At 40.1% G+C, this 15,549-nt stretch overlaps 1 protein-coding gene across 8 annotated transcripts in view; it reads left to right on the forward strand.

Moving 5' to 3' along the window:
- Window positions 1-15,549, forward strand: part of TRIP12 (thyroid hormone receptor interactor 12) — an 83,476-nt gene that overhangs the window by 15,839 nt on the left and 52,088 nt on the right. For all 8 annotated transcript variants that reach the window (XM_075507273.1, XM_075507278.1, XM_075507279.1 and 5 more), the window contains exon 2: window positions 13,302-13,448. In XM_075507273.1, coding sequence (XP_075363388.1) covers window positions 13,351-13,448 — 98 coding nt within the window. In that variant the 5' untranslated portion in view covers window positions 13,302-13,350. The remainder of the gene's footprint in view (window positions 1-13,301; window positions 13,449-15,549) is intronic.

Consider the following 15,549-nt stretch of genomic DNA (forward strand, 5'->3'; position numbering starts at 1 on the left):
CTCTATACAGATACTTGGTAGGTAGTTTGGTTCATGATTTCATACAAGGTAAATGTCTTTGTGCCTATGTCAGTAATTTGGTATGTGTATTGGAGCTCGCTCTTAATTACATTGCTGCAAGGTATAATGTCAATGTATAAATTGTTTTTCTTTGGCCAAGAAGATGCAGCTGTGGCACATAACTCCAAGATGCCACTGGTTTGAGCACTACCCTGTTTAGAAACCTTAAGTGTGTTTTAAGCCCTTTGTTATTGCAGTATCCTTGTGATAGCTAAAGATTCATATGCAGATCCAGTACTGAGGAAGCCGGAAACTTAACCTGTTTAATTGGATTTCTTCCTCAACAACTACAATTAAACCATTTCCCAGATTGTATCATGTGGTGTAGGAATCCTGCTATGCATTAGGCCTGTGACCTTTTTTGTGTAGCATTTGGGTTGAAGTCTTTGTTCAGGAGGATAGCATAACCTGCTTGAGACAGTCTAGGAAAGAAAGTCTCAACAGACATCAGCTTGAGTCAGTGCTAAGTATCAGTGACTAGAAAAACAAAAGGAAAACTCCCGAGATCCTTCTGATTTGTCCAAAACTTTTCTAAATGATATTTTGAATATGCAAAAACTTGAGATCCATTCTAGTCAACAGGTGAGTACTCCCCCTGGAAACATAGATTTTTTTATTTATTTTTTTTTTTTTTAGCTTTAAAGTGTTTCTCTTTAAGACATGCTAGTATGAGTGAACAGGCTTCTCAACTTTTGGCATTTCTGTATGTAAACTTGTTTCAAGTTGAAGCTGAATATTATAAAAATGGAGACCCGGTCTCCTCCCTCTTTACCTTGTTTTCAAGGTAGATCTACATAATGCCCCTTAGACCTGTCATCTTGGGTTTATCTGTGGCACTTGTCTAATCTGCTTGTACATGTCAACTGTTTTTTGTGTTTCTTCTTCCAGCAGTAACTTCTGTAAGATCTAGTCTCTGAATTTCTTCATTCTGGTGGCTAATTAAAGTTATTTTCTTTTTTGTTTCCACCTCCCCCCTGAGTTGTCTAGAAGATTGCAGAGATCATCTCATGTTAATTTAGACTTCGGGTGGCCAAACCATATTTTACTAGCCTCTGAGCTCACTAGGTCTCTCTGTAATTTAAGACAGCGTGGCAAAAGTTGATTAGGAACTTGGCAGGGCTCAGGCAACCTGCTGTGCTGCAACTTGGGGCATGTATTGTCTAACAGGCTCTGCAGGTAGGACATGGGTATGTACCATATTGGCATTTGTCTTGTGCTATTGCACTTGATTTTACTTAAGGGCTGTGTGTGCCAGATGCAGGTGAATGGCAAACTGCAAATAAGGCACCATCTGGTCTATGGGGTTAGAATAGGGAAGAGGCTTGGTGTTGTAGCAGTAGGTTCTGCATTCAGACTCATAATGTCGAAGTAAATGGAGCTATGCAGCTCAAAGGCAGCTGGGTGTTAAGCATTGGGCTGGGCTGACTTGGAGTAGGTGATGATCTTGGGTACTTCTTGATTCACTTGCATGACAATACTGAAATCAAGCTTCTAAATTGAAATTTGCACTAATTGTTCAACTGACTTTTTTCTTCATTGGTAATAAATGTCACCTGCCCCAACTTTGCTACACCTGTTTGCTTGGTCTTAACTTAACCACCTACCTGCTAGCTTGTCTTCATTTCTGGCAGTGTCACTGATCTGTACTTCATGAAGGATTCTGTGCTTTCGTTCATGTTGTCTCACAGAAGGTAAAAGCTCCTCATTCAAATTCATTCCCCTCTTCTGAAGAGAATGGTCTCCCTCAAGCTTGCCAGGCAGCATGTTTTTTTATAATGTTAGTGAAAGCTTAAGCCACCACACAGGTAGTGAATTTTGGCTTCTACTAAACAAGGGTTTCTAGAGAAGCTGAAAATGAAGGACAGATGAGATTTTACTTCTATTGCTTGTGATGATTTTTGTTGGGATTGTGCTAGAAACAATGAAGAACTCGTGTCAATTCAATCGGTACAAATAGCAGAGTTTTGGTCAGAATTTGGCTGCTAGAAGATATGTTCTTTTCCCTTAGAGATACCAGTTGCTTTTTTTTAATTTAAAAAAAGGAAAAAAAGTATTATTTCCATTGTTGCTAACAAGTTTGAACCACACTTGTATTAGCATTAGCACCAGGTAGCAGAATTGCATACTGAGACTCTCAGTGTAAAATTCTCTGTCTAGCAGCTTGTCAGTAACAGTAAGTTTAAGGTTCCTGTAGATGTGAAGTCAACCTCTTGCTATAGGATCTGATTTGGCAGAGAAATTTTGCGCTGTGACACAAGTGTACATAAAGAAGAATAAACTGAATGTGCACGTTCCTCGCTTTTCACTTTCCCATTGCTGTGCTAAAAGGGAAAAAGATCTGTCAACAAAAAGACAAATACTCATTCAGTATTCTGCAGCTAATTTTTGCTATGTTTATATGTGCCTGTTCTCCATGTGGTGTAACAGATCTTTCATGTTACTGAGATGGCTTAAATATCTCTGGGCTTCTTCTGAAGCTGAGCTGTTGCTAGCTGAGTTGCAGCTATCCAGATCAGACTATTCTGTTATTGAATATAGATTGATTCAGAAGTCTCTGGATTCTTATGTGTTTGATAATCTTCATATTTGCAAGCAGAAAAAAAATTAACTGCTGCAGAATTGAATTACGCAGCAGAATTTAATGTGTAGCTGGTTAAAAAAAACAAAGCAAAACAGAGCACCGAAGAGTGAGAAACTACAGGTGTTGTAAACATGAAAATATTTTCTTGAAGTGTTGAGTCCTGGCATTCTGCCACTGAGAGAGCATTCCCTTCCTTCGTTAATGAATTCAAGTCAAACCATACACTGATGGAAAACTTACATTGAACTAGTTTGGACGTGTTACAAATGGTGACATGGAAAGCTAACAAACTTGGTTTATTTGGAGAAGAACAACTTAATTATTTGAATTTTTTTTTACAATGGCAGATTCTTTGAATTAAGTTGTGATCTACCTTTGTAAATAAACGTGCTAAGAGATTGTTTTTATAATAAACTTCATTGCTGATGCTCTCAAAAATGAGAGGAATAGTTGCTGTTGACAACACTTTCAATTTCTAAAGATACAGAATGCTAAACTAGAGAAGCAAGAGAATAAAATTAAATGTTTTCTATTTTTCTGAACTTCTCTTTTGCATGAAGCTCTAAGATCTGAATGATACTTGTATACTTTGTGAATCAAAATGCAGTCCAAAGACGAGTGATGCAACTTGTAACATCTCTGTCCTTGATGAACCGAAGAGAAACAAAGTAGTGAGGTAGCAGAACTGAAGAGGGATGCCCTCAAAACAGCATTATAATTGCTCTGTGCAACTCCTTTGCTTTTTCTCCTCAGACTGCAGCTTCTGGTCTTCCACAGGAAAGCAGTATAGGAGGTAAAGGCTTTTACAATCTTAAATTAGCTAGCCCCCTTAACCAGCTCATAAGAATTTCGTTAAGCTTTAGTCGTGGTTTAATTTCTCAGTGCACTAAAATGGTGATGCTTTTGTCAGTAATGAAATAAAGCTATGGATTCCTGAGTACCATGAGCTGGGGACACTAGTTATACAAACAAACCTGAGACACCTGAGCTCACCTTTGTATCCTTTACAACCATATACAGAATAGAACATGAGCAGTGGTTTTTTTTGTTCCTTTAAGCTATCCAGATGAACAGGAATGTTCTGCTGTCTACCTTCTGCAGGTCCATTTTCCTGTTTAGCTAATTTGTGGCCCTCCCCTCCATCTATAGGTTTCTCTTTGTTCTTGAGCTGTTCAGATTCTTGAACAGTCGGTTGTACTGTTGGCTATTTATAAAGCCATCTGCCGGCAGTACCTGTGCTTCTCTACAGTTTTGAGTAGTGCCCTGTTTGCTATTTCAGTTTGACTTTCCACAGCCCAAAAGGTCTTGCTAAGGTTCTGGCTGTGGTGTGTAGGCGAGTCCACTGTTTTCTTTCTAAACCTAAGATGGGTGCCTGGTCTCAGTAGTCTTTATTGAACAAGGTTTTAAGCTTCTTTCAGGTCACTGAAGACATCTTCAGTTTGCTTTTCTGTACCAGGCCCAGCAAAAGGTCTCTGCAGTCTCAGACTTCAAATTCAACTGCTTGAAGCAGGGGAGGCTGTTCAGGTTCTACAACTCAGAATGTCTTTCCACCATCACAAAACTGTTATCAACACTGGAACATGTGATAGCATGTATTTAGATTTTGCCTTAATATTTGACCTCTGACTTCCCTAGACTGTGTTCTCAAGCTGTGGTATCTTTTGCAGACATATCTTCCAGTCCTTTTGCCAAACAGAAGTCAGTAGGTAAGGGTGCTACTTTGCTGGCTTGGAGTCGTGGCATGATAACCTGTTGGATCACACAGTCCTAACAAACTGAGCATTCCTCTAGTGTGCAGTGTTGTGCATCTTTTCAGAGGCATTTTCAGTGTTCTTGTCTCCTATGGGAACTTGTAAATCTTCAGTTTGAGGCAATGAATATTCTAACTGCCAATTAGCAGTATAATTCCCCCTGATTCTGAACCAGGAGATCACAAATGAAGACATTTTTAGCTCTTCTTCCTTCCTCTTTGATGCCAAGGCTTTCTCTTCCTAGTCTTTGTCTGTAGGTCATTATACACAAATATGCATAGATGCAGTCTAGAGAATCTTAACCTGGTGGTTACATCCTTTCAGGTTCCTAGCCACTTGTTTTGCTGATTCTGTGAAGGTAGCCTTCTGTGTTGCCACTGTGTCAGCTATAGAAGGCTAGGCAAGGTCTAAGCCCTTGAAAGACTGTGTAAGGGGAAGCTGGCTTCTTCCTAATGTAGCTAGGCCCAAAGGTTGCCATAATCTTCTGATGGCTGTCTGCTGTAAAGTCAGTGGAATGGAGGTAACTCCTCATTTACTGATTTTTTTTTTTTTTTTTTTTTCCTTTTTCTCCTGTGGAGTCTGTAGCTTGAGTGTATTTATGGCCCACTGGTATTTGAGAAGTCTTCTGCAGTATCCATACCTCTCTTAATATATGGGGTATTTTTGAAATGGTTAAGAAATGCTTCCACTCTAATGATTACAGACTAGCTGAATTAAAAAGAACTCTTCCATTGTAAATGAATCTAAGAAGAATACTGTGCTGAAACTTTTTTTTTGGTCAGCAATTTGGAAAAATCTGTCTCTGGGTAACAGCTTATATACTGTCTAAAGTTATTCAGTGTAAAAATGGACATGTGAGCTAGTCCATAAGTCTATAATGTCTTCAGTGACTGGACTCCTTTGGTATTTGTAGCTTACATGCCCATTTTGCTTACTCCTTCATCTTAGTCCAGGTTACTGGATTGTGTGATTTGAGGAACTGAAGGGGAGGGAATGCTTTCTGAGCTATATGTGATTGCAGTGAGGAACAGGGCCAGAGTTGTTTCTCCTCTTCTTGGAGAGGTTGTCCTTGGGAGGGATGGGGAGTGTGTCCTTGCACACCTGTACATCTACACAGACCTGAGATCTCATGTTACTTGAACTGACAGCTATTGCATGACACTTTATCAAATGCTTCTGCTGAAAACACTATTTTCTGATAGTGTCTTCTCTGCATGTCTTTATATCTGGCATGATGTTTTGATATCTCATTTAATTTGGGATTTTTTTCTTTCTCCTTTCTTCACGGTGTCTTTCATAATTCAACTTTTGCCTTTCTGCTCTTGCTCAGAACTCAGAATATATTTTGTCATCGTAGTTGGAAATTGTCACTTCTCAGCAGAATGAGAGCTCTGACATAATCTAAGGTCTTCAACCTCCTGTTTCAACAGGAGGTTGGACCAGATGATCTTGAGAGGTCCTGTCCAGCCAAGGCTTTTTTTAATGATTCTAACTTAACTCTTGTACCCCAGTTGAACTGTGCATCAAAAAGGCATCAGGTCTGAAGAGGAGTTTGCCTCTGTGTGCTGTTAAACACTGCTTGTCTTCCCATCAGTATCTTACTAATGTCTTTCAAGAGAACTGACAAAAGTGATACAACTATTTAAGTTTGTAGAGATGCAGTGCTGGAAGAGGTGTAGCAATCTGTTTCCTTACCACCTAACACGCTTGATTTAAGAAAAAACTTCCTTCATACCTACTTGTCTGTCTTCTCAGCAGTGAGGTAATGTTACAGTACTAGGAGGCTGTAGAATCTTGTTAGTCCTGAAGATTTTTCTATGTGTACTGAATTTACTCTAGTTAGTGTGTCTGTGCAAGTATTTATGTGTGTGTAGTTTGGGTTTTTTTTCTTTAGCATTGGAGGGGGAGAATACAAAAAGAATACAGTCCAGCTTAATGCGTGATTCAGTGCAATTTTGTGTGGTTTCTGTATCAAAAGAAGTTAATCTGATAAAAGTCACCATGTGAATTTTACATCATTGGATGCAGTGCAGCAGGTAAGCCTTAGTGTACTCTAGCATCTTTAAAACACGTAGACGGCTTATGGCTGTTAATGAGGATAAGGTAGAAATGGAAGCAGGTAAGAAAATAAGTGGTAACTTGCTCTTCCTATGTTGGAAGAAGAAAAGCTTGTCATTCCTTAAGGCTCAGTGCTTTCATGCAGCTGAATAACTCAGGATTTGCATGAATGCAGCCAAAGTCCATCCACCTTACTGTACCTTGCAGCTCATGGGACAATATGTTTTTCCCTTGTTTGTGTATAGAAATTTGCTGTCGGGAAGAAGGGAGGGATGATGAGAATTTGGGAGATGTCACAGAAAATTTTTCTAGGAAATCTTCAGCATGTTGTATCCACTCCTTAAATTAGTCCATGAACTATTTCTGCAAGCAGAAGGGACAAGAGACTGCAAAACTGAAAATACAAGCTTCTGCCTGCATGGAGCTTTGACATCAAATTTATGTTTGGAGGTGAGGACTGCAGTGGAAAAAACTGGACAGCATGGATGATTTAGAGAGTATAGTAAGGAAAAGTATTGTGTCAAAATCAGCTGCACAAGACTCAGTTTTTTTAAAACTGGACTAAAAAGTCATCTTAAAAATGAATTTGAGTCAGCTGATGAAGTAGTAGAAGTAATTGAATGATTGCCTGCAAGTGCTTGCTTGCAAGGAAAGAAAATAGGTGTGTATGTTTGTAGGTAAATGAGGAGAACTTTGTGAGCAGTGAGCAAAAATGAGGTGCAGCTATGAGATCAGTTTAAAATGATGTAGGTCCAAAACAATTCCACAGTTACTGAACTATATGCAGTAAGTTCTTCAGCTTAGTTGCAATTAGTCTCAATCTTAAATGTGTTGTATGCTTGTATATTTAGAAATGTTGCTTCTACCTTAACTGACTAGATTTGTCACAGATACAGCTGATCAGGTAAATTAATGTTATCTACATTGAAGTGAAGGGATACAAATCTGAAGTCTTAGGCTTAGCATACTTATCAGAAAATGTTGAACTCTGGGTTCTGGCTGGCAAGATGTGCAACTTACTAGAAGAAAATGTTCTGAACTTACAAGGCATACAAACATCCTCCCATCTCTTCCTCTTTCCCCCCCTTTTGCCTAATACTGACTTCAGGGCAGTAAATCTTTGCAATTGTGAGAAGCTGGCTTGCTGCAGCAGTATTTAGTAAGGCACTGTTTTTTGGGCCAAGGTATGAAAGAGAAAGTATGCTGACAAGTGTGACTAACTTGACTCCAAGCAGATAACAGGCATTATAATGGAGTATTATAGGCAGAGGTGCTAGGCATGTCCTTAAATATTCAGGAAATTGCAGTGTAAGAGCCTGAAAAATTCTTGTACTACCAAGACTCTTGCAAAGAACTTAAAACTCCCCCAAAACAAACTACCAAAAAACCCCCCAAACAAAAACAAACAAGTTCTAGAGCTCATCCAAGCAGACTAAGGAAGCCCTTTTCTTGTGAAAGTATTCAATTCCATTTTTACAGGGGCTGTTACTGTACACTATTAGTGGCCCTAGGGCCTCTTGGAGTGCTTAGGTTTAGTCATTCTCTTTTCCTCTCTGTAGCCTACATCACAGTTCACAGTATCCTTCAGGGAGTGCTTTTGGGTGTTAAGTAAAAGTCTATACTGGCTTGTTCTGTAGTTGTCAGTTTCCTCTTTTTGCTTCAAAGATATGGAAAAGTGTTAGTCACTTCCTGTTGGCTTTTCCATGAGAAGAAAGATAAAGGCTTCACTGCAAGTTGACAGGTGGGTTTTGTATCTTATGTTCCTGTAGAATCTCTCCAAGTAATACATTGGCTATACATTAGCTATAATGTTTGTAATAGGTATGTTAGGTTTACAGAAATTAATTCTAGTTGCTTTCCTGTACAGTAACAAAGATGACTGTTAATGGTAATCAAACAGTATTTACTAAAACTCAAGCATACTATGCAAGATAATAACAATTAGATGCCAGTGCTGTTAGATGTCTTCAGAAGATACATTGTGGGTTTATTTGAAATGCTGCTTTTTAGTATTTATCCTCAATCTAAAGAGTCTGCTTCTGAGGGGAGCATCTGCAGGCCAGTGCTTTGGCATCATTACAGCTAGGAATATGGAGTTGTGAAACATTAACTAAAATGGTTTATTTACAGAAAACTTTTAAGTTTAGGTCTTCTTCTAGCATAAATTCTCAAATTGCGAAGCCTGTCAAAGGAAGCATGGAGGTCTGCTGTACAGTTGTAGCTTTTTCTTACTGTGGGTGTGGGGAGAATGCTCAATGTAGTTGAGGAAATTGTCTTAAATGTGACAGGACTGCGCTGGTGCATTCAGCTGACTTACTGGGTTGTGCATCTCCTTTGAATTTAGATACCTAAGAGGGGCAAGAATAAGCCAAGTGCTGGGAGTGAGGCTTACAGATGGAGGGACAAGTCTGAATGAGAACAGTTCAGTTTTAGGAACCTTAGGGCTCTTTTCTTGTCATTCTAGCATGTGGAAGACACAGTTGTGACCCACTAAAAAGATCTCTTCCCTACTGGACTAACTGGGCACATGGTACTGTGTGGTTTCAGGTACTAGCAGTGAGACTTCAGTTAATGTTTTGATGTTAAAGGTCGCAGCATTTAGGTCCTGCACTTGGGCCACAACAACCCCATGCAACGCTACAGGCTTGGGGAAGAGTGGCTGGAAAGCTGCCTGGTGGAAAAGGACCTGGGGGTGTTGGTTGACAGCTGCCTGATTATGAGCCAGCAGTGTGCCCAGGTGGCCAAGAAAGCCAATGGCATCCTGGCTTGTATCAGGAATAGTGTGGCCAGCAGGACGAGGGAAGTGGTCGTGCCCCTGTACTCGGCACTGGTGAGGCCGCACCTCGAATACAGTGTTCAGTTTTGGGCCCCTCACTACAAGAGAGACATTGAGGTGCTGGAGAGTGTGCAGAGAAGGGCAACGAAGCTGGTGAAGGGTCTAGAGCAGAAGTCTTATGAGGAGCGGCTGAGGGAACTGGGATTGTTTAGATTGGAGAAGCGGAGGCTGAGGGGAGACCTTATTGCTCTCTACAACTACCTGAAAGGAGGTTGTAGCGAGGTGGGGGTCGGTCTCTTCTCCCAGGTAACAAGTGATAGGACAAGAGGAAATGGCCTCAAGTTGTGCCAGTGGAGGTTTAGACTGGATATTAGGAAATTTTACTTCAGTGAAAGGGTTGTCAAGCATTGGAACAGGCTGCCCAGGGAAGTGGTTGAGTCGCCATCCCTGGAGGTATTTAAAGGACGTTTGGATGAGGTGCTTAGGGACATGGTGTAGTGGTGGTCTTGGTAGCGTTAGGTTTGTGGTTGGACTTGATGATCTTGAAGGTCTTTTCCAACCTATACGATTCTGTGATTATATTTAAAGGCAAACCAGGAGTCATACGGTAACACACTACACAATAAGAAACACAGTTAAGTTGAGAGGTTTCAATACAGAAGGTAAATCTGGACATCATTTTGACTTGACAGATCTCTTACAGGATAAAACAGCTGCCATTTCATTCTTCTACACAGCTGAAAATATCATGGTATGACAACACACTGTGCTGCATACCTTCTAAGCACAGACTGCTTAAAGTGGCTGGCTGACCCAGACAGTTCAACATTAAACTAAAGTTTCCCTAGACAGCACCAGGATTGCCTGTGTGATGTCTTCTTCAGCTAACTCTTCTGGTGTTTTGTGGAGGAGCCCATGTACTGACCCTAGGTGGGAAAGCATGTGGCTGACCTAGCAGAGCTCTAGTGAGCACTGCTCCTTGCAGAATAAAACCTGCTGGAATGCACGTTATTCTTACAATCAGTACGAGGTGATACAATAGATCTATGGCACCCATTTCATAGTATGACTGATAGTTTGACATTGGTACCCAATTTCAAGCTCAGTTGATCTTTGTACAGGAGGGGACACTACTTCTGCCTTCCAGAAAATGCACAAAACGAGTCTCCTTGCTGATGTTTATGAAGAGATGTTTTTTTCACTTGGTGTTGGAATAAGAAGAAATAGAGAGAATGCACAACAGCATATGACAGGGCCGGTGATTGACTTCAGCTATACCCCCTAGGTAGTGCTGGAACTTTGGTCAGCTTCCAGCCTGGTTAATGCTAGGCTTGTTGTCTTGCATCTGCGGTGTTGTCGTGGTTTAACCCCAGCCAGCAGCTAAGCCCCACACAGCTGCTTGCTTGTGCTCCCCCCCTGGTGGGATGGGGGAGAGAATCAGAAGAGTAAGAGTGAGAAAACTCGTGGGTTGAGATAAAGACAGTTTAATAGGGAAAGCAAAAGCTGCACACATAAGCAAAGCAAAACAAGGAATTCATTCGCTCCTTCCCATGGGCAGGCAGGTGTTCAGCCATCTCCAGGAAAGCAGGGCTCCATCATGCATAATAGTTACTTGGGAAGACAAGCGCCATCACTTAGAACATCCCCCCACTTCCTCCTCCTTCCTCCAGGTTGATATGCTGAGCATGACGTCATATGGTATGGAATAGCCCTTTGGTCAGTTGGGGTCAGCTGTCCCGGCCGTGTCCCCTCCCAGCTTCTTGTGCACCCCCAGCCTCCTCACTGGTGGGGTGAGGAGCAGAAAAGGCCTTGACTCTGTGTAAGCACTGCTCAGCAGGAACTAAACCATCCCTGTGTTATCAACACTGTTTCCAGCACAAATCCAAAACAGAGCCCCATACTAACTACTATGAAGAAAATTAACTCTATCCCAGCCAAAACCAGCACGGGTGTACTCTGCAGAGAATGCTATCATTTATGCTCTCCTCAACCTGACTAATCTGGCTGCACCAGCAAGCTGGCATAATTTCCAGCTGTAGCAGGCTTTTTCTGTTCCATTGAAAATCTTTTTGTGTTCTGAAGTATAAGAAGTTGTAGACTGAAGGTGTCATGTATTACTTAAAAGCTTTAAACCTTTCTGTTAATGGGAATATTTGCTATGATTAAGGAGTTAGAATAAGAGAAAAAATCAGAAGCTGAGCTTTCCTTCTTTATGAGGAATAGGGTTTACAGCTTCCTCAACTTTGCAGTCATCAAGACTTCTAGCTATGAGGTTCATTGAACAAATACATTTTGTGGGGTTGTGTATTTTGTGCTCTACTTATATTCTTTCAAGTTCCTAAGCATAAGGTAAAGACAATGATTTGCTAATTAATCCTACTTTCCGCTTTTGCGGTCTGCTGCTGTGTTGGACCTCTTAATGGAAAGAACACAAAGAACTTTCAAAAGATGCTTTTGACTCCTGTGATGTGGGGATTAGGATGGGGAGCAATGCTTCTGCCTAACTTGTATTTTTATTTGATTCCTGGAGCTTGTTTAAAATATTTCTGGCACGCTAATCAGGAGCTTTTAGTACTAGGTTGTATCATTACAGTGTAACAAGAGTGAATCTGAGCTAGCAGAATCCTGATCACTAATTTCCTGTGCTGTGCGGGTGTCTTGATCATATATATGTTGCTGTTGGCATTGTGCTAGGTATGTGAGGTAGTGGTTTGCATGATACCAATTTATGTGCCTGGTTTCTTATGGCCTACAGTAAAATGGAATCATTTAGGATTCTTTTTTTTTTTTCCTACTTGCTTTTGTTTACTTCTATGGGCTCTTTCAGAGGAATAGACAATTATAGTCAAGTATTGTCTGGCTTTACTGACAATGCCAGGTCTTGAGAGTTATTTTATTGGAGGCATTGGAATTTGAACTGAGCCTTAGTTATCTGCAGCTGAAATGTTTTAAACTTTTTCCTGGCAGACTTCTTGCTTACTGTGTTGCAGATATAGTAGATACTGAATCAGCATATAGACTATTGTGTTCTCACACTTTCGTTGTTTTCCTTCTTGTGGCTTTTTTTCACCTGCAAATACCTTTTTTTACCAGATTCCACACAATTAGAAACAGTAAAACTGGATTTGCTGGTTGTGGTTCTGTTGCTATGCTCTCTGTATAGAAATACCAATTTAGCACAGGATACAAAAGTTATCTCTCTTTACTGAGGAGCTAAGTGAGGCTTGATCTTGAAATACCTCTGTTTCTGAGGACTGCAGCTGGGTGTTACGGTAGTCTTCTGTAAATAACTACCAAAATAATATCTGTAGACCTCTAGCAGTCACAAAGCAATTCCAAAAGTAGTCATACAAAGCCATCATATTGATTATTCTTTTAAATAATTGTGTACACTCAATTCTTCTGTCTCAAATACCTTTTCCAACTGATTAAGCTCTCATGACCAAGAAATTCTTGCTTATATAGCTATATCTCTTTTCCTGAATTACTATGAAACTTTTTTTACACAAATGGAAGTTGCATAAATCTGGCTAGAGAAGGAAGCTGTTTTAAAAGCACAGTAGTTAAGTTACTTCTGTGATCTTGTGCATACTGCTGCTTATTCCTGAAACTGGCATTGCCATCTCCCACAATGAGAGTTAAAATACTTAAATACTATTGCTCTATATCAAGCATTAAGTTTTACTAGTTAGTATGTTTTTCCTTAATGTTGACAAATACAGGTTCTCCTAAATTACATTTGTCTTGTTGTCTTAATATAATTATAGAAGCCTGCCAGAAAAGAAGCGTGTCATCATAGAATCATAGAATAGTTTGGGTTAGAAGGGACCTTTAAAGGTCATCTAGTCCAACAGGTCATCTGTATGCTATATTTACTCAAAACTGGTTGCTCTGTATTAAGGATCTAAATGCTCTTGAGAAAAATCTTGGTTCGTGTGCCTTTTAACTAAAAATTGTTTAAAGGTTTTTGTCTTAAGTTTTTGCTGAAGCAATAGCATTTTACACTTGCCTCTTGAGGCACAGCTGTGAGTCTTCATGCCACATGTCTTACAACTATATCTCTCTTGTCTTTCAGTGAATGATAGTGTCTAGAAAGGGTATGTCCCTTCAGGAGAGAGGTGCCAATGTCCAACCGGCCTAATAACAATCCAGGGGGGTCACTGCGACGTTCACAGAGGAACACTGCTGGGGCCCAGCCACAAGACGACGCAGTAGGAGGAAGGTATGGCTGTTATCTGTGAGTGTGTTTTAATGCAGAAAAGCAAAATTGATGTGATTTAATTAGAGAATGAAGTTTTCCACCCTGCAATCCAAGCACTGAAACTTGTGTAAAATCTTTTTGCCCCTGAAATGCTATCTGTACTGTTATTGTATGGAATGAAAACATGGATAACTCACTATCGTGCATGTTCAGCTAGAATAGCAGTAGTAGTAAAAAGTGTAACTGAGCTATATTCCTCAAATCACAGGTAGTAACAGATTCCTTCCCCCTCTTCCTTCTCTGATAACAAAAATATGTGGGGGGCAGGGGACAGGGAGACTCTGTGAAATCTGGGAAAATCTGTGTCGCTGATAGAAAAGACTGAAAAACTGGCACCCCTCTGTTCCCTTGCATTGCATGTTAATCCTGTGCAGCTTTTAAATAATTCAAGAACAAAAGGTTTGCCATCCTTTAATATACTTGTACTAGTGAGCAAGTGGACCAGGTTCTGTTTGTTCTGTAAGTGGTTGCCTTTACAATGCAGAACAGAGATGATCCTTGAAACTTTTCTATGCTGCCTGTATAATTATTGCCATGTCCTTTAAGGAATTAAGAGTCTTCATCTGAGTGAAGGCTGTATGGATAATTCTTCATGTAATTTTGTTAAAATATTAGTCTAATGAAAAAAGGTTATAGTGTCATGGTAGGCAGCATCTGTCTATATTCTGCTTCCTCAGAGGTGTTACTGGTGCAGTTTGAACATGTGTATCTTGGTCTTGTTTTTTCTTGTATAAGAGTATTAAAATATTGCAGGTCAGTGGCACAAAAATTTTTTTTTTACTATGAAGGAATTGGGCTATAATGTATAATGAAGACGAGGTGTATTTCTTACTAGTATAAAGTGTAACTGAGAATAAGGTCACTGTTGAATGGATGAAGGAGGCTAGCCGTTCTTTTAAGGAACCTTGGGGGGAATAATTCAATCTGCAAAATGCAGCTTCACTTTTTCTAAACTAGTCTCTCTGTACAAATGGAAAAGCAGATGATAAACACAAGGCTTCTGTAGCATAAGGAGGGGCAAGTTGCTGCCTTATGTAGCTGATGATTTTGCAAGCTAGCATTGTTTTTGGAGAATACTCCTTTAAGTGAGGCATGATGAACCCTTCATTCCATTCTGTTGATTCCCTGTTATCTCTACATTTAAATGGATGTTTAAGTTAGATATTGCCCTACCAACTCTTTCCTTTTATGCTGAAATTGACCTGGGGTGGATAACCTTCTCCCTAGAATAAAGAACTAGAGGCAAGTTATTTGAGCATGGGGTGGGGGATTCTTCTTCAGATTATCTACTGTTTATTCAGGTTTTTTTAGCAGAATGCCAGGGAGAAGCTGTACAGTGAGTCAGACAAATTGAAGAATTTTAGTGGTATCACTATTTTCTTATAAGAAAGTTAATCATCTGGTGTTTTGGTGCATTGTGGTCTGTTACTTATGCTATCACACAGTGATTCAAGATGCAACTTGTCTTAAATGACTAGACCTCTTCCATCCCTCACCAAATCTGTGTCAGTCAGACTTCCACGAGCAAGAATGTATTGCACTCCTGAACTATGCTAGACCTTTATCGGAACCAAAGCTCTTTTCTTAAGTGAAGAGGATGGAAGCTTACAATCCTCTTTGAAATGTGGGCTCTTTAGAACAGGACCTCCCCTGCCTTTCCATCTCTGAACAAGCATTTTTGGCTGGCAAAGCATGTAAAGAGGCCTGGATAAAGCATGCTGGTTAATATAAACTTTATGATGAATTTAGTTTCTCTACTGTCTTCTGTGTCTCTTTAGTAAGCTGCTGGGCAGAAATGGCTATTGTACAAGGAACAATGTAAGACAGATCTATCATGTCCTTGAAAAATTTGTAGATGAAATGTAAAGAGACAGGCTTTGAGATAACAGTCACTTTTTCTCTGGTTGCCTGTCTTTTAGATGCAAACCTTGGGGCTCATCCTTCCATGTATCTAGGGATGCAGTGGGATAGTATGTTCTAGTTCTGCTGCTGAACAGTACATGGGAGGGTCTAGAGTTCACAGCTAGATGTACCTTCTTCATTATGTCTTGCTGTACTCTGG

The sequence above is a fragment of the Mycteria americana genome, chromosome 7 (assembly GCF_035582795.1).
Source record: "Mycteria americana isolate JAX WOST 10 ecotype Jacksonville Zoo and Gardens chromosome 7, USCA_MyAme_1.0, whole genome shotgun sequence".
NCBI classification, from domain to species: Eukaryota; Metazoa; Chordata; class Aves; order Ciconiiformes; family Ciconiidae; genus Mycteria; species Mycteria americana.